Source organism: Sturnus vulgaris, chromosome 7 (genome assembly GCF_052056855.1).
Source record: "Sturnus vulgaris isolate bStuVul1 chromosome 7, bStuVul1.hap1, whole genome shotgun sequence".
Lineage (NCBI taxonomy): Eukaryota > Metazoa > Chordata > Aves > Passeriformes > Sturnidae > Sturnus > Sturnus vulgaris.
Genome location: NC_142249.1, coordinates 25096042 through 25115886, shown reverse-complemented (window position 1 = coordinate 25115886; position 19845 = coordinate 25096042). Strand labels below are relative to the sequence as shown.

At 37.5% G+C, this 19845-nt stretch overlaps 1 protein-coding gene across 5 annotated transcripts in view; it reads right to left on the bottom strand.

Annotated features, from left to right (window-relative positions):
- RBMS1 (RNA binding motif single stranded interacting protein 1) overlaps window positions 1-19845 on the bottom strand; it is a 141652-nt gene that overhangs the window by 13258 nt on the left and 108549 nt on the right. For all 5 annotated transcript variants that reach the window (XM_014880859.2, XM_014880860.2, XM_088168147.1 and 2 more), the window contains exons 5-6: window positions 10348-10505; window positions 7257-7336 (exon numbers count right to left, since the gene is read on the bottom strand). In XM_014880859.2, coding sequence (XP_014736345.1) covers window positions 7257-7336; window positions 10348-10505 — 238 coding nt within the window. The remainder of the gene's footprint in view (window positions 1-7256; window positions 7337-10347; window positions 10506-19845) is intronic.

The window sequence follows — 19845 nt, the reverse complement described above, 5'->3', positions numbered from 1 at the left end:
TCTAAGCTTTACTATGACACTCCTCCAATCACTCTCTGTTTGGAAACATCTTCAGGAGACATGGCTGGACCTGAAAACATACAAGTTTCCAAATGCAGAGTAAACACATGGGGTGGGAAGGCCACCTGCAAAAAAAACAACCCCAAGAAAAATTTTCAACAAAATCTATTAATATAATCATGGTGAGTGCTGATGTCTCTTCACCCTGTCTGCATTTGCAAAAGATGATTGGTATTGAAAACCTCAGAGATGTATAACCTCACAAAGAGCTTGACTTTTAAAACTTTGGCACAAAACAAGCATTAATGGCCCAGTCATCCCTGGCTTTGGATGTCACACCTAAAACACTAGGTCTGGTTCTACTGGAAAAATATCCACTTCCTGCATGACACATCTTTTGACAGCCTTCTCTATAAAAAAGGGAGACAGAATTGGTGTGTGGTTCCCTGTCTCATCTCCAGCACTGACCACATAGGTCAGAGACCTGGACCTCTCCTACCTGTGGGCAGTCATACAGAGTGTCAGACTATAACATTAAACATGACAGCCAAATTAATTTAAAATGTATTATACTTCAGAGAATGGTAATTAAAATCCTGTAATCATAAAATAAACCAGGAAAAGGTTAGCCTAATGACACTGGAAAAATACAGGAGATCTACAGATGATGGAGTAAGTGAACAAGGAAATAACAGAAACCCTAAAGTAGGAGACAAACTGGAAAAGATTGTCTTCAAAATCTTGCATTTCTGAAGGGATTTCTGGCATTCCCAAAACTGAGTTTTGCTTTGGGGTTCTTCTATTATGTGAAGCAACTTCTGTTTCAACATATTTGGAGCAAGAAGATACTATATCAATATGGCGATGGATGATTTGATGTTGCTTTATAAAAGCTATATCAAATAACCTTGGTCATAGCACACAGAATTTTACCCCACATACAGTTCTGTTGAAATAACAGGAAGTGATCTCAGAATATGTTAGCCAATATGGATAAATTTGTCAGGTTCTGGTCTGAAATTATTTTGATTGATTTTACACAGTGTGGAAAACAAAAATCCATTGGACACTGAGAGAGGAGGTCCAAATATTGAAGTTAACTGCCTTAAATGAAAAAAAGCTCTTCTCCAAGTTGAATATTTTGATTACTTACACATTATTTCAAAAACTCTACTTTTATGAGGAGCATATGTGACTTTCAAAATATGCACTATAAAATTTTGGATGATATCAAAATTTCATTTCAAAATTCAGGTTCTCTGGCATGAGAACTCTACAGAAAGACATGAGAAAAAGGTTTCTAGTCTGTCGTTCAGTATTAGAGCACTCACAGGTAGTAAATGCTTTATTTAAAGCTGCATTATGCTTTCATTAAAAATCCCTACAATGAATTGTAAAGAACTTTCCTGGAAGCATTATTTGTGCTATTATTTCCCAACACTATCTCAACATAAAGATTTTTTTTTTAAAAAAAGCAGAGTAAACCTGTCCAACTGTTTGAATTAAATGTTCATAAAAGCCTATTTTAAAAATAAATCTGATTTCTTTGTCAGTAGCTCAAAACAGCTACATTTTAGACGATTAAACATCTTCTGTGCTGCATTGTAAAAATTCACTGACAAATTTAAAGAGGAAGAAAAAATGGAGTAAGAATTATACACATGTACTAGATTCTGCATACATAATATCCAAAACATGCATCAATGAAGAAACCCAAACATTTAAAAAGCTATCAATTTGTGATATACTGGAAGTCAGTGCTCCATCTTACTGAACACAGATCTGGACGGGAACCCTTGTTTCCCCGACCTTCCACCTTCCCTTGCTCGTCACTGCACCCAAAGATGCCAAATGCTGTGAACGCTCCAACCCACGTTAAAAAGCCCCACACAGACCATCTACCTAATGCCAGCAGCTGCTGTGAGCAGGCTGTACAGCATTTGCCTTTCCTGATTCTGCTTCAGGAGCTGAATGTTGACAGTGGGGACAGCTCCAAATAAAAGCCCAACTGCAATTTTTGGCTGCTGCTCCATACACGTGACCTGAACAGTACCATGTTCATTCCTGCAACAACACAATGACTGAAGGGCACCGGAGGGAGGGTCATGAGAAGGAGATAAACCTTCCTGGGTTTATCTCGACCTACTGATCTCCCTCCCACCAAAGAATGAACACAGACCTGACTCTCTTCAAAATTAAATCTGAACCTTACTTCTTCAGCTTACCTTTTCTCATGCTCTTCATGAATATGCAACATATTCTCTCTCTTTCACATAAGAGCACACATATGATACGTATTTGAACAAAAAGCTCTAAAAAGCCTTACAGACCAGTTAAGCAATCTTCTGTAGTACAGGAAGGAAGGGAGAGTCATTTTTATTGTTTAATTGCTGGGAACTATGCAGGCCCAGTGATGAAGCAGATCATTAATCATTCAGTGGCTTGTCTGTATGTGCAAGACAAAGGAAGAGTACAAATATTCAGAGTTGCATTCACAGCTCGGAGGTACCGGATGTAAAAGGCTACAACTTACAGTGGAGTTCAGCTTTTGCAGCTAGGACACCACGTTTAACATGCCCACTCTTGACACCCAGTGCAAACCAACACTGCCAGTGGTCTGCAGGTGCCTGCCTGTTGAACTGCAGCTATGGAGGGGATCTGTAACCATGAGCTTTCCTGGGCGGCAACATCAGGTCAGGGCTTTAAAACTGGGGCGTGGGAAGTGCTGACCATCTCTTCCTGCCCTGAATCACCCTCCTCTAGGGCCTCTTCTTTTTACAGAAGAGAGAGATGAATGCAATATTAGTCCAGAAGTAAATTCTTCCTTGTTGTAGACAGTTTGTGCACATCTGTACATTAGAATTCAGTTTTTGTTCAGTGTCTACCAAAATTTTTGTACCAGGTGATAGTATAAATGTAAGAACAAAACTGATATTCTTTGCTGGACCTTGAGTTTACACTCTTGACTTTACAGGGCTATTTTTATCAACTTGTCAATAAACCCTACTTTCAGTTACTGAAAAATACAACAAAAGAGTTGAAAAATACTATTCCTTTAGTCAGTTTTCAATTAGACTGCATCTTTTAGAGACTTTCATTGCTTATTTCCTAGTGCAAAGCATATAGGACTTAATGAATTCTGACATTAAATCATCACTTTAATGATAGAGCAAGCCTGTACAGCTAGAAACTTTTGCCAAAGGCTGTGGGAACTAAAAAAGAAATTGTGCAACCCAAGATCAGGGTAGCTTTATATGTTTAAAGAGAAATTAGATATTATACTCTCCACCATCCTAGTCTTCACTTAAACATAATGCTCAGGATTACATTGCTTTTATAATTTATACAAGGTTTAATAATTTGTCACAGAAGGATATTTCGAGCAATTTTAAGAAGCCTTTTTCTCTCCTATTCCTATGTTGCTTCTTAAAACTAAGCAGCAATTGCAAATTATGGGAGTTAGAGCAGTAAAAGCCTCCAATACACAGATTTCACAAAATATTCAGAGTTGATGATCCTCGTGGGTCCCTTCCAAGTCCAAATCTTAATTGCATGGCCCATACAGGGACCAAACCTACAACACTGGTGCCCCAGCACCCTGCTCTGACCAGCTGAGCTCATCTCAGAGTCTTGATCAAAGGAATGAAATTTTTGTTCCTCTGCCTTCAGTGTGACAGCCAGGAGTAACATCAGCAGTGTCAGCCCTTGATACCCTGTAGCAGTGATTTTCAGGCTGTGGTTCATATGTTTTTTCTAAAGGATCTGTGAAAGATAATTGAATGAAAAATTGAATTTATGGTCAAGCAGCTTGAATTCACTAGAGATCTTCAGTTCTGGATAAAGGTAAGAAACTTGAAAACACTCGAATATGACTGACAGGAGACAGAGCTACTTCAGGGCTCCATTTTCACTCCTCCCCACACTACAAAGATGTCCAAGGCCATCTGAAACTGTAGTGTGTATTATTGCTGGTGGACCTCTTCCTAGTCTAGTCAGGAACACAGGCAGGAGCAGGGCTTTTCCACACTCAATTTTCTCCCTAAAAGTGAATCTGAGCGACCAATAGCTTTATCCTAAGTGGGAAGAGAGGGGTGGGTCATGGATAATTTTTGATTTTTTAATCATCACCATAGCCAGCCATTCCTGGCTGTAAAGTAAAGTAAAAATGGCATGGGCTGCTCAGCAAAAATGCTCTCTACCTTACACCCACTAAACCCAAATCACCTAAGTTCTCTTTCAGTAAAAGAAATAATAAATAATCCATAAAGCCTATAGAACAGGCATAAACCTACAGTAACTTTTTAACTCCTATAGCCTTAGGTAATTATTTATTTAACTATTCTCATGTATCACCACACAGCTACATGCTACTATGACTGGGAGGAGATGTCTTTCTAGATTTAGCCCGGAAGATAATTTGTACAATCACTATGGATCCAACAAAAGACTAAAAGCCAGTGAACACTGAGTATCATCTTTAGAGGAGGAAGGGTAAGTGTGCTGCTGCTCTGCTCTCACTGCTCATCTGCTGGCTCCTGGCTCTTTACACCAGTCTGGTCTGTTTCCTTCAATTCACATCATGATGCATACATTTCACAGAGGAATAGAAAAGCCTTAAATATTACATTCCTCACTGAAAACAAGGAGGAGAGTGAAACTAAATGCAAAAGTTACTTTAAAATTATAGCAATCATATAATAGTTACATATCACAGTTGAGAAGATAATTACAAAAATTAAAGTTCTGAGTTTGGTTTTCGTTGACAAAATGGAGAGGAAGCCATAGATCATAAAGCACAACCAACTAATACAATAACACATAAAAAAAGGACAAAGCCCAACTATAAATGGTGAAACTAATACATCACTTCTAGGAGTTTCAGGATTATACCAACTTGCAGTGAATTTCAAATTGCTCTCTGAGCTAACCTTTCTTTTTTTTTATTGAAGATAAACAAGTACACATTAAATACTGAATATATATTTTATTAAGCCAAATAAAGCCTGAATAGCCAGTTATAGCTGGGTTTAGCTTGCTCAGCATCATCAATGCCCAGTCACTCACCTAACTCTGGAGCTGACACTTCTGTGACCACCCTGTGTTAATCCTTGGCCTTCCCAGATTCTTAGAGGCTTTTTTCATTGTGTCTTCTCATACTCCAGAGGAGGTTTCACTTATGCTTTCTATAACTGTTTAACCCATTCTTCCATTAAAGCCCAAACTTAGTTAAAATAACAAAGCTGCATTATGAAAGCATGTTTTTGTTGAACAAATGTTCTTCCTCTCACACCTATTTCATTACAGGCCCATCTCTCCTGCCCTCTTCATCCTGATAACAGTGTTTTTAGAGCCAGCTCCCTTTGCTGATTTTAGCCAAGTTTCTAGGACACAATGTTTTAATTTAAACATAGATTTGGTTTTATGATTTTGTTTTGCATCTGTCTAAACTTGATCTTTTATAATCCCAATGGTCACTAATCTATTTCAAAACAGTTTCCTAATCTTTGCTTGTTCAAGAGCATTCCTACTACCGTCCAGTTTTCTCCTGTGCAGGTAGTCCAAAATCACAGTTGCCTCATGACTCTGCCCCATTTTCTGGCAGACTGCAGTATACTATTATGCATAAGATGAATTCTCTAATAAGACTGCATTATTGGGCAGGTGCTTGCTATATGGTATGGAACTCTGGGAAGAATTTGAACTCCATAAAAACCTTTGCAAGGAGCAATGAAACTTCACAGCACCAGCATGGAAACAGAGCTGATGCTGTACCCTATACAAAAAAATTGAGGGTCTTTAAAAACATAATTCTTACAATTCAATGCAGCAACTTTTTATTTCAACCTAGTTGAATCTCATCTTGTAAGGATGCAGCTTCAGCAAGGACCCACTGGAGACAGAGCATGATTAGCAATGAGATGCTTGATGGCTCATTCATTGTGAACAGGAGAATGCAAGTGAAAATAAAAATTAACAAACTAAAAAGTACTAATAGGAGATTCTGTTACAGTTCTTTAGTGTCATTACATAGACAAGCTGTAACATTTTTACTAAATGCAACAAATATAGCTAAAGTAACAAATGCAACAATGTACTTAAATTTACCAAAACTTTGTAACAAAGTTTTAAACAAATAATAGTATCAGCAATTAATCCCTGTGCAAGGCTAGGGAAGTTAAAATACTGCATTAGATTAGTTTTGCCGAAGGGAGTGGTTTCCTGTGCTCTGAAGCGTTTTCCATCCTTACAGCAGCACAGACTGCCTCAAACTGGAGCAATCTTTCAGGGATGGGGCCTGTTTGGAGTTTTATTAAACAAGCCACATTCTTGTCTGCCTGCCCAGGGCTACTTTCCTCCTCCTCAGTGACAGGGTCTGGCTGCACAGAACATTTCACCAGTGGGATAAAGGCGGCTTCAGCAACCACATCAACACTGCAATTTGTAGAATTCCCACTTGGGATTCTCAATAAAATGCCTACTGAAAGCTGCCTGGAATGTCACGCATGTTTTCTTTCCTTCTTTATTGTCTTCTTTACTTTCTGTTTTACTCAGCAGCATTGAATTTCCTCTCCTCATTTTTCAGTATTCATGAAATATACATTTTGTCTCTTAGAAACAATGCTGACAAAGCAGACAAACGGATGAGGAACTTGGTGTGACAACAAAATTGTACTAAGCCTTCTCTGAATTTTCCCTTGCACAATATTTCTAGAAGCAGCATTCTGTGCTGACCTCCTTCCATTTTCCTGAAGGACTTTAAAACCTACACTGACTTGAGAGCTGCAGCTCCCTAGTGAATGATCATGTAAGGCATTGCTGCAGATTCCATTTTTTTCTAAGCAAATATTTTTTTAAAATACTTCCAAAAAATCAACAGATGACAAAAACAGCCCATTTTTCCCTCTGAAAAAAGCCCTGTCCATGGACAATCAGCCAAATTCTGTTCTGATACAGATATTTGTTTCCTCACTTCAACTGGAATTACGTGGGATGTAAATTTGTACATAGCTGGCATCTTAGCTGTTTGTTTCTCTGCTAGGAGAGAACACTACTAAATTCCTAGAAAAGGTTTACAACAGAAAAGCAATATACAGTGTTCCAAGCAAGCAAGCAAGCATGCCATCCAAGAAGACACAGTTTAATTTTAATAAGCCTGCCTCTAAATGAGAAGCCAGATACAACAATCAGTGTAACAGGCTTCCACCATGTAAGCAGTAACCCATTCATACATCTTGTAAGAAATATATGCAACATACCAGAAACTCCTGCTGGTGTCTTTATGAATTTTCCATTAAAATGAGCAATCACTGCTTCACATTTTTCTGTTGACTCCATCCTAAGAAAATAATGAATAATTTACATAAATTAAACACTCAACCAGATTCCCATGTTTGTGATTTTTTAAAGCAAATTTCTTGCTTTTTCTCAAATCATATTTCTTGCTTTTTCCCTCTTCACTGTGGCTTGCTTTTCTATGTGTGAACAACGGAGATGTTTTCTAAGAACATGTAACTTCAGAAAGGTAAAGCCAAACTCAATTAATATTTTATGCACTGAGTCCAAAGTCAATGCCAAACTGAAAATAATACTCTTACTCAGAAATTATATTGCAGCTGTCCAAGCTGCCTGAAGAACCTCTCTTGCCTTGAAAGAAGCAGAAGGACTGACTCACTATCACTCATAACTGAATCCTTAGTGTACATGCTACATGCAGCAAAGGTTAATGCCACTCTTAAGAGAGGATTCAGAACTGTCTGCACAGTTTAAGGGTAATAAACTCAAATATAAACCTGCCTGACTGCATGACCCAAAATGACTTGGCAGCTTTCAGCTTATAACATCATCTCCACTAAATGATGCACCTGGCTCTTAATGTTTCCAAGTTCAAAACAGGAGCCAATACCAGCATAGCTGTGATGGCTACTGAGAATGTATCCAAAATCTTCAACAGGTTTGTGCACTTAGGCTGTCAGATCTAGACTTAACAGACTGGGCAGACAGCTGGAGAGCTCCTGCTGGCCTGGGAGAGGCTCTGGAGGCTGTGGCTGCAGCCTCACCTGCAGTGTGGATGTGCCAGCCCCAGCTGTCAGCTCAGACTCAGTCACAGCCAACGACTGAGATGTGCAATTACAACAAAATATATCTTAAAAGAAGAACGGATTTTACAGCTGCCTGCAAGATGGTGTTTGGTTAATGTTGAACAGAAAGTTTCTTTTCATTTGTTCATTAAGTTCTGCAATACATATCCACAAATTAGGCCAATGACCTCAGCAGCAAACAACCAGGACTTAAAAATTACTAAGTATTGGCATCTTTTTAATTCTGATATCCTTTCTGCACAGGCTGACAGAATATAAGCATAGATAACAACCAATACAACCAAAAAGCCAGAACAAGAGGTTTTCCTAATGATTCCAAAGATTGTTCTTAGAGAATTTTCAGAAGTTCTGGATTATTGGATCTGCATCAAAGAAATCTAATTTTTTTTTTGTTTCACATGAAACAAACAATATAATTTAGTTTCAGAGACTTTTTAGACTCAAGTCTGGACTTGACAAAATACACTACTCCCTATTAACCTAATAAAAGTTTCCCAAAGGCAAGAAATTAAAATATTTATTCAATGTCTACAGGTTTCTTAGAAAATTTTAACTTTAATTAATATTTATCCAAGAATCTTCCAATACAAGAGAAATGTTCATTTTGTAGAAGAAAAAAAGTTCTAATTAGATATAGAAGCAATACTTACTGTATAACTTACGTATATAAATAAACATTTATAAACAAAATAACTTCACTCATGTATATAAAAAACACAAAATGCATAATAGAGAAACAACTTTAAAACTATTCTACTTTAATGTCTTCAATACAAGTGAAGTTTTGGATACACACAAGTCTTTTTGACTTTTGCATATGATTCTAGAACACTTCCAGCTATATTAGAAAAAATATATCCTACCATATTTCCTACTATAACATTTACCAAGGTAGAGGTGGTAAACAAGTTTAGGGAGAAGAGACTGAATTAATCCAAAATGCCTACTGAATTTTAGAGTGGGTGTTAGTGGATTCTAGCCTTCATAGTACCAAAAAAGTGAAAGCTACATATAAAATACATGTATATTAATGAAATTTAAATGCCCAGTTAATTTTACCCCAAAAATATTACAAACACTTCTTGATTTTTTTTTAAAGGGGACAGGAAGAAATTTTAGCAAAGCCCGAACTTTGGTGGTTTTCCACTCTCAAATAATGAAAATGGTTCTATTTTTTCTAATTTTGTTCCTTTGTTATACCTTCTTGAAACTGGACAGCTTGGCAAGCATATAAAGTTAGGGGTCAGGAGACTGCAGGGGGAAGAGATTTTAAAAAAAAGAAAAATAAAAATTACGGTTCTATGAAATACTCTCCAGCCAACTCACAGGAAAACCAATCCCTAAAAATTTTTGCATCATCAGGAGATAAATTTGTTCAGTCCTTTTCTGTGCACTAATTTTAGACTCTGCTATTTATTCAAATACAGAGCTATTGTAATACTGGCTCAACATCTGAGTAACTGAAATTTGATTTTGCAGAGATTTTACAACATATTTTGAGAATTCCAATTCTTATTTTTGTTAATAGAAACTTTCAATTTAAAGCCTCTAAATTTTGATTGTTAAACTAGGTTTAAAGCAAGACTTAGATAAATAAAAATGGCACAGAGAAGAGTTTTTGATGAGGAGATCCCAGAAAAAAATAACCACATTAACTAGAGAAAAAGTAGACTCATATGGACAGAATATTTGGGAGGTATCTACTAGTTTATGGAAAATACTTGTTCTTGTTAATTTGAGTGAGATATTTGACTTAGCACACAAACATTTTAAGATGAGGTCTGCTGTAAGTGAATAAAAATATTTTCTTTCCCAGTTGACATCATGTTAATGAGCCTGAAAATTCAAAGGGCTGATGTTCAAAGGGCAATGATGAGTTCATTTTCTCCAAGGAATTAATGAAGAAAAACAAAAAAAAAGGTGTGGGGGTGGGGAAGAAGGTTCTTCTCTCTGGTCTGTTGGGATTCCAACTTCACAAGCCAGAGAAGTTACAAGAGAAGTTTCTTTGAAACATCATGTAATTCTTGCTTCCTGCTTCAGGGATAGAGGAGAAAGGAGAAGTACAGAAAAGAGAAGGAAACGGTTTAGAATGAATTCTTATTCCAGATAATTGTCCAGTAAGAGCAATAAATTCAGATTTCGCCATCTCAGCAAGATGAGACACATTTCTGCCTTTTCCATCTATTCTTGCATTTTCAATCAAAGCAAAGCAAAGAGGCTGCCAGCATGGCTGACACCACTGAAGTACCTTGCAAAGCCAACACCACGGCTTGTCCCACTCGAGTCCCGCAGTATCCTCGTGGAGATAACCTGCCCAAAGGGCTTCAGCATGTTCTCAAGCTCCTGCTCATCCATTGAAAGAGGCAGATTGGAAATGTATAAGTTAGTCGGGTCTTGTTCTTGTTGCTGAAAGAGAATTAAAACCAACTGTTATTGTTGTTGCCACTGACACTCTGAATTTAAAACAAACAATTACATGTGACTCCTGGTGCAGATTTTACTTCTCAGGCCCTTTGTAAATGCTGTTCTTTCCTAGTATTAGTGACCTCCATCTTCTGTCATAGCCTGCAGCATTCCTGAGAAAGTTCCCCTTCTCCTATTACTGCTGACACTGACATTTTTAAGTAGAGATAAAGGTGAATAATTGACCAGTTTATAGTCCATGTTAAAACTCCATGTTTCAAATTTTTCTGAAAGACAAAGGAAGTAAAAATGAGATAAAGGAAAGAAACAAGCAGACAAGAAATGCAAGAATGGTGGAAAGCACGAAGAAAGCCAGATGTAAATAAAGAAAAGACTGGGATGACAATTGGAAAACAATATGAGGAAAAATGAGGAAACTGATTTAAGAGTATGTACATTGCCATAATAATACCAAAAGAACAGCATGATACAGAAGTGAGTAGTGTACTGTCATCTCCTTCCACACATGAACATTTTTGACTTTTCATCAAACTTCTACGTTATGCACTCAGACAATACAAAAGTCTTCCAAAAACTTTCTCTAGAAACAGACAAAATGAGAGAAGAGGGCAGTCAGATGAGCAATTAGGGAGGAGACAAATGCAGCCACATCTTTGCCATTCCCCTGATCTTAGGCTACTCGCTACTTTGTGTTATCTATGTGCGTGCCACAAAATGACACCTCTAAGAAACCTTCTTGTTGAAATTGGTGATATCCCCTGTTTCTCTATGGATTTCCCAGCTGTGGCAAGGGAGCATCTCTTTCATGCTGGTGATCACTGGCCATGCTCTGTACTGAAGCATATTCTTAATCTACACAGATTGATGTGACATGGTCCTTAAAGTTGTGCAAAACTTCAGTGTCATCACTGTTACCCTGGTATAAACTAATGTCCGTGCAGGATGCCAACAATCAGTAGAATTTTTCTAGCATCAGCAGTGATACGATCTGAAATCAATTTTACTGATATACATATACAATTTTCATAGAATTACAGAATGGGTAAGGTTGGAAAGGACCATGGCAGGTCATCCTAGATCACATTGCACAGGATTGTATTCAGACAGTTCTTGGATATCTCCAGTGAGGGACACTCCACAGTTTATCTGGGCAATCTGTTCCAGTGCCCTGTCACTGCACAGTAAACAAGTTCATCTTCATTTGCAGGTGGAACTCCCTATGCATCAGTTCCTGCTCATTGTCCTTTTAGACACAGAAAGAAATTATCATGTTCCAAAAACTATTGAAAATTTAAAATGGGGAAGCAAATTCTAGGTCCAAAAACCTTTACTTATTTGCATTTTTACTCCAAGCCTCACATTCAGTTCAAAAGAGTTAATGTTTTGAAGTCTTCCAAAAAGGTTTTTAAAGAAATTTGAATAAAAGACCTATAAAAGGGAAGTGTTCTTCCATTACATCCTCCTGATGTGCATGACTCTGCCACTGATATGACTGCAATTCCTAGCCATACCAAAATCACACATACCTTACAAAACAACCTTTTCCAGCTCCCAAGTGTTGCCCTCATTGTCTCTTTTATGGTCCATTACAAATGACATTTGATTATCCTGTACGATTTTTCTTTTGTTACCTAGTGGAGACACCCCCCTTCCCAAATAATACTCAATCTGTACAGTACACAGACAAGTTTGGGGTTCAGATTATCATACACAGGGTATCTGAATTCTTTTTCATATTAGAAAAATCAACAGAAAGAGAAGACAAGAAAACGGATTCACTGCGAGGCCAGAGCAGGTATCAATATTAATATTAATTGCTGGGCAGCATTACAGTAGTTATATCTTGACATTCAGCTCAAATTTCCTCAGGCAGGAATGTGAGATGAAGAACAGCTTTCACAGTGTTAGAACTGGTTTGTTGCTTAGGTAATATTAAGCAACTTTGTTTTGCACCTTGAGATATGTAGGCTTAACTTCCTTCTTTAATGAGTTCTATTAGCAAAAGGAGGTGGTTTAAAGGAGGTTTAAGGCATTGGCATCCCAAAATTGCACTTGTAGCCATAGCAAGATTTTCTGGAATTCCAAATAGTATTTCAAAGGAAAAGTTTTGGGTTTTTTACTTCTTATAATAAAGCTGTAAAATATATTGCAGGCAAATATCCTAAAACTTCCTTAAATAATCTAAAACAGTGTATCAGCTGGAAAGCCAGATTCTTTGCATATTTTTATTTAATTTCCTAATGTTTTTATTCTAGAATAACAGAAAGTATTAAAGTATTCTCATAGAAAAATTCTAACATTTGAAAAGATAAAAATGGCCCCATTTTGTTCACAGTAGTGAAAACCAAAGCAAACCAAACAAAAAATCCAAACAAAATATTACATTTAGAATCACCCAACAGAGAAAGAAATTCAGTCAAGTGCAGAAATTCAGAGAAACCTGTTCAGGTAAGTGGGTAGAGCACACTCCCCTTCTCTTGTTGCTCTCTTGGGGTCCTGTAATTCTGTGGGAATTACCAGATTCCCACATTATCCTGGCACTGTATTCAGGATGAGACCATGAACTTTCCCTGCCAAAAGGGGCACAAGGACCTGCTGCCATTCACTGCCCATGCTGGGCATCAGATGCTTGTACTTACCCACCGACCAGAGAAAACTTCCTGCCACAAAATCATGTAACACTATTGTTGGGGAAGGCAGTGCTCCACTTTGGAAGAATATTAGCAACTTCAACACTAACCCACATTACAAAGCTCTTGGGAAAAAAAGAGAAAAAAGAAATGCATCTGAAGAAACTGTTCTAAGGAAATTCTCTGAACAGAAAGCATTTTGTGATTGAAAAATTTTACTTGTGACCCATGAAACAATCTGTATTTTGCATTATTAATTACTGGGGTTTGGTCAGGTACATGCTGAATGGCTGACTGGAAAGGACTTCTTTCCTGACCCTTTCTCCACATCAATCCAGTACAGCCTGAATATTCCCAGGGAGTCAGTTACTTCTGATTTGATCCTTTGATGGAACACACAGACCACAGCAGACAAAGGGGAGTTTGAAGATACTTCTACACACTGCTAAAGATGGCAGGCATAGGAGGGAAATGAAAAGAAAAAAAGCTGCCAACAGATGAGGATGTCTCACTGAAATCCTGGAAACAACTTGATATTTCTTCCATCTGTAATTCTTCCAGCAAAATAGTTGAAATGCCAACAAACACATTCCACAGTGCATTGAAGTGGTATCTGCACTACAGGTGCAAACCCAGTTCAGCTATAAGAATAAATCACAGAATCACAGAATATCTAAGTCGGAAGGGATCCATAAAGATCACCAAGTCCAACTAGGTCAGGACAGATCAATTTAATCCACTTTTTCACTTTTCAAGAAAAGAAAGAGACTGCCATTAATTCACAAAAGGACTCATTTGCAACCCCTATTACTGTTGGCATAGATGCAAGGCAAGACTGACCTTTTTCTAGAGTGTATTTGGAATTTTATATGGTTTGACAGTGGCAGACTTATACCCATTAATGTGCAAAACACCTCCTCTCTTCCCGTGAATAACTTATTTCACTTTGCAGTTTCTGTCATGTCCACAAGGCTATTAAACCTTCAAACAGCTATCTGGGTATGTTTTGGGAGATCATAAACAGCAAGTTAGTTCCTTCCCCTTAGAACACACTGGATTTCCAAGCTGACTTCCAAAGAGCAGACACAGCTAGGATCCTCCTTCCATCTCTGTGCTACCTTACACAAAAGGCACTGTACAAACAGATGTTCGTCTTTATACAAGATTTTGTCATGGAAAATGGTTACAAGGCTAGCAGTTAAAATTCAGAAAGTTAGGAGAAAGACAAATGATTTGTCATCCCTCTCTCTGGCAAGCAGGAGTTTAATACTTTAAGTTCTGTGCCTTTCTTCCTTACCAAAACCTGTCTCACCTTAGCTTAATTCACAGGATTATTACTATTCTGTCTCAGAAGAGAAAAATAATTCCTTTGTACCTGAGTTTTTAATTCCTCTTCTAGAATCAAGAAAAAAAAAAGTGAAACTAGCAAAAATACCTTGCAATGTAACTCAGCCCAAACCTTGCCTATACACTCTAATCATTTATAGGATTTAAAGGTAGGTGCTCCTCTGCTTAAAATCCATAACATTTTATAAGCCTCTTTCCCTTTATATACCTTAAATCTCTTGAAATTATTTACACTGTTTTTTGGAAATTATCAAAAATATTTATTAAAGTCAGTGGGAAGTTCCCTAATTTTGGGCAACAAGCTTCCATTAACATATAAACTACTGAACAGAATTATTTTTTTTAAATTCTGTATAATTTAGGAAATCTGTTTAATTTGAGTGTCTTCATATCTCATGCAGGGTTCTCCTTAGTTAACAGAACCCTCAGCAGAGCCTGAAAGATGCTAAAATTTCTCAGCGTTTTCAGATTATGGGCAACGTCAGAGAATTTGTGGGCTACTGTAAGTATCCATATTACTGAGGAAGTTAGTAAGTCTTGTTTTTAGCAATGCAAGTCATCAAGTTTGTATCAGTCTTTTCTCACCAAACACCTTCAGCTGTGTCTCCAGAAGTGCTCTACCAGAATGTAACAACATAAAGATGCAGAGCACAGCTCTTGCAGAGTAACATGCTGCTTTTTCCCAGAGAGCTCTTACAAGACACAGCATTTCCTATAAAAGTGATGGGAATGATCAACTCTTAATATTTATTTCTGCAGAAAGAGGTGATTAGGATTCCTGCAGAACGTGAAGTGCTCTACCATCATCTGAAAGAAATTAACAAAAACCTCCCTGTGCGTGCGGAATTGTTCCTAAATTGTGAGCAAGAAACTTGGCAAAAGGCACAGACATCTGTTTTCTGTTGCTGTGTGTAAGGTCAGGGTGAACAGATAGCCATTCACAAACATGTGACTAGGCACTGCTCACAGCATGGAAGATCCTCTGCCTGATAGGGGAGGGATTAAATGCTTGTCTGCCTTCATATAGATACTACTTCAAAATGTACAATTGGCCAGTGTCTCACTGAAATATGTCTGGTTTAGCCACAGTTTTAATACTGTCTGACCACAGACTGTTAGCAACACAATTCAGGGAGAAATCACTATCATAATCTTCACTTGTTCTCCAGAACTGCATATGATTAATAAACTAAACATTTGAATTTATTTACAGGCACATCTGTATTAAGAAGAGGAATTTAACTACAATAAGCATTGTGATCAATCTGACTATCACCTCATGAATACATTCCTTCTTTATTTCTCAGTGATTTTGCTTTCCCTTTGCCAGAAGGGCATGCAGGTGCTCCCTGGGAGCTCTGAATGAGCCCACCACAGCTCATAAGAAGGCACCAGACCCTTGTCAGAACAACCCACAGCACTACCTAGCAACTGAGATAAGACTTTTGTGGGATGAAGCTCCTTATCCAAGGCAAGTGGTTATTAACTGTCTATTTAGTGCACTTGCAATTCCTGAAGTGATAGTCATATGGCTCTCAGGTAAGTAAAATTTGAGTTACCTTGAAATTTATAATGATTTTTAAGAACTTTTACAAATACAAGGAGAAAAATTTATTATCTTTATTACAAATCTATTACAGTAAGATTTAATACTATTACCTACAAAAAGTAGTACAAACTAGGTAAAAAGAAAACTTTTCAAGACAGTTGCTAAAAACTGCTGTAGAAATCTGCTTGAGATAATTCCAGTTTGCCTGTCATCTGTTCTTTGGCATTCAAAAGCCCAGATGCAGAATAAGAAAAATTGCAACATGCCTACCTTCTCCAGTCAGATTAAGTGCACTAGCTACCATGGTAACCTAAACTATTTTTCTTACTTTGCTCTGTAGGAATGAAAACTGATTTAATTCTCCAGAAGGTTGTCACAGTGAAGACAAGTACTATAAGCAATACATTACTGAACCTAAAAAAGTTAGCTGTTTCTCATTTTTGCTCATTTAAAACCATATTCTTCATCAGCAACATAAAGGAAGAGCTGCCTTCAACACATTATGCTTATTAGCTGTGGAAAAACCTTGATTTCTGTTACAGAGATGAAGACAAGCAGCTAAGCAGCTTTTCCCTCTCCAGGTTCACACTTCATATGATGTGACAATTCAACTTTTCCAAATACATTTGGGGAAAAAAGTCACCTAGAGTAAGTTTTAAGTTTAAAAACTTAAGAAAGAAAGATAAAGCTACCTGCACATGGAGAATATATCACCGTTTTGCCTTTGTAACCATGAGTGAAAAATACAAAGATTGCAAATTCAGGCCATCTCTGTACTCCAGAGGATCAACATGAACTCAGACAACGGGCTCATATTCATCATAAGCTAAAACCCACCCCTACACGTTTCAGAATTTGGTCTGATGCTTTGAGAGCCTGTAGACCACTCCAGAAAACACAGATTATGTCTAAAGAATGATGGAAGTCAGTATGTGATGGGAGAGGATCCTTTACATTGTTAGCACCTTGTTATTCTGACACAATTCAAATAAGAAACAATGGTTAAGATGGCCCTAATTTTTTGCACAAGCTTAAAATATTTGAAAGTATTTAGTGATTTGTTAATGTGAGAGCTAATACAAATAAGCAGGACCACACTTCATTGTGTCAGCGGAAGCAAAGACTTTAAGGAGGAGGAAATTGTAACATTATGAATCTGAAGTCCTGTGTCCTAAAAATGTGCAACTCTAGGGAAATCTTCAAATGGATAAACAGTGAGTCTTCCCACAAAAATGCACATTAGTACATAGAACAGCATTCCTTGGCTCAAATTAACAAGTCTCACTGACCACAGAAATCTTCCATGTCCATAAGACTACTTTCATGGCTCTATTGTAAGTAGTGCATGTTTTCTAAAGGTAACTTTATGCTTCCATAGGGGAAAAAAACCCAGGAAAACACAAACTGGAAAATAATGAATATCAACCGTGTAAGTTAAAAATTATCTTGACTATCTTATAGTGAAGTTGTACATACAGAAGAATCACAAATCTCATGAGGAGAGAGAGAATTGAAGAGACAAGAGTAGACAAGGTCTTCAACAACAAAGTGTGGAGAATCAGGGTCATTGAGTCCATCACAGCTGTGTTGGACTTGGATGGCCTAAATCATTTTAAAGACAGGACACTACACTAATTTTAAACACATGGCTGAAGTTCAATTGTGAGAACGTCCATTAATCCTTCTTGTGATGCCTAAAGTACATTGCAAGCTCTTTGCAAAAAGTGGTAATTCCTTATGTAGAATAGTTTTAGTAGATATAATCCTTTCACTATTATCTCAGAAATCTGCCACCCTACCAAGAGATGGACAATCTGGTTGTACAAATGTCCCTGCCATGCCAGGAAGGAGTTAACACCCAATGAAGTCTGAGCTGGCAGAGCCACACTGGTATTCCAGTTGGCTTGTGCAGCTCTACATTGCTGTCAGTATAATATAGATATTCTCTTGCTGACCTTATCTGGGCTGCAAACACAATGATTCTCTTCCTGTCTTAAGTTTGCTAGACAGAAAGATGAGAAGAACTGTGGTTTTTATTAACCATTCTTATTTAGTAGCTCTTTTTTACCTTGTATAATTACACATCAGTTTACATCCAGAAAGTAAGAATTAGTCAACTTTCCATTTGAAACAGTAGCTACAGGTGAATTCAGTTAACACTATTTGATGGGACAGAACTTGGTCTGAGCAGTGACTTGAATGCTTTATGTTAACCTCAAAGTCAAAAGTCCAAGAGAACTTAGGTGTCTGATATCTCCATAGCATTTATACCTCACCAGTTCTAAAATATCCTTACAGACTCTCGGTATTTTAAATCTCCATTCAAAATACCAATATATAGTGGATTTTCTGTGTGTATCTATCTTCCTATACACAAAATTACTTTCTGTCTGCTCTGAATAATGTAGAAACCTAGAGTTATTTCACTTTTACCTGTGGGGTGTTGGGAAGAGAAGAGGGCTCTCAGAAGAATCACTCTGACAGCAACCACAACTTTTCTAACAAACAAAATGGTCAGAGCTTTTCAATACTACTACTAATCTTATAAGACTGCACAGCTCTACAAAATCAGAGCTTTTGAACTTATGATTATTGGTTTATAATCACTCCTCCAAGAGCAAGAACAATTAACTAAGAAAATAAATTTTGATATATTAAAAGGAATGAAAATTAAAATTGGACACCCAGTAGTTTCTAACTAGCTTAGAAATAACACTACTCTTGCAATACATCTGTTGAGTAAGGCATAATCTACTGGTATTTACTGGTGGGTCCTGAAACAAGTTGGCTACCAGTACAGCTCACATCATCTGATCCCTTCCACAGCCACTTACATACTCTGAAAAAGATGGACTTACCACTAGCAATACTCAAGTGGAAGAGAGAAGAGGGGCAATAGCTTGTTAAATCAATTTTAAATTTCCATCCAAAAACTACTCCCATCCCCTGGCTATGCACTTAGCACCTTATATGAGCTCTTAGCCACATTTTCTGGCCAAAAGGAACCACTGGAAACATTTGTTTCAGCAATGACCAGAAGACACCGATCCAGCACAAAGCACAACTCTTCCGAGGCTGCCTTGTCTTAGCCAAGGGTTCCCAATTCTGATCTCAGAAAGAGCAGAAGAGTGAAGACATGGTATTTCATGAGCAATGGACTGACACTGAGTTCCATTATTGTGGCATCTCCTGAGTGGTGGCAACTTCTCCTCCAACAGTGGCCCCAGAACAGATTTGGCAGGATTTCGCCTGAAGCTGTATCTCAGGCCCTGGGCCTTCCCACTCTGCTCAGCAACAGTAAAACACAGCAGGTGGGACTTTTCTCAAGTCAGATCAACTGGGAATCAGACTGCCAAGTACAGCATGATTTTATCCTACGGATAGGATAATTATTATTATTATTATTATTATTATTATTATTATTATTATTAATAATAATAATAATAATAATAATAATAATAATAATAATAATAATAATAATAATGTAATTTGCTACTTAATGTTTTGAAAAATTATATAACTGTAATTGACGTTATCTCTACAAAACAACAAAAATTTTAATATATAAAAATCTGAACCACTTCCAGACTAAAGCAGGATTTGCAGATAAACTTGCTGATGTGAGTAGTTTTCAGCTCGCTAACCTAGAGCTACAGCAGGACACTGCAAAAAGGACCTTATGGCAGCCAGAGTTACAAGGGGGCTTCAGCAAGTACATTTTCCTCCCTGTTCATTTTCCTTCCTGTGGGTCAGGAACCATGTCTGGGGGAAGGGGGAGAGCACTGAGGAGGTGTGC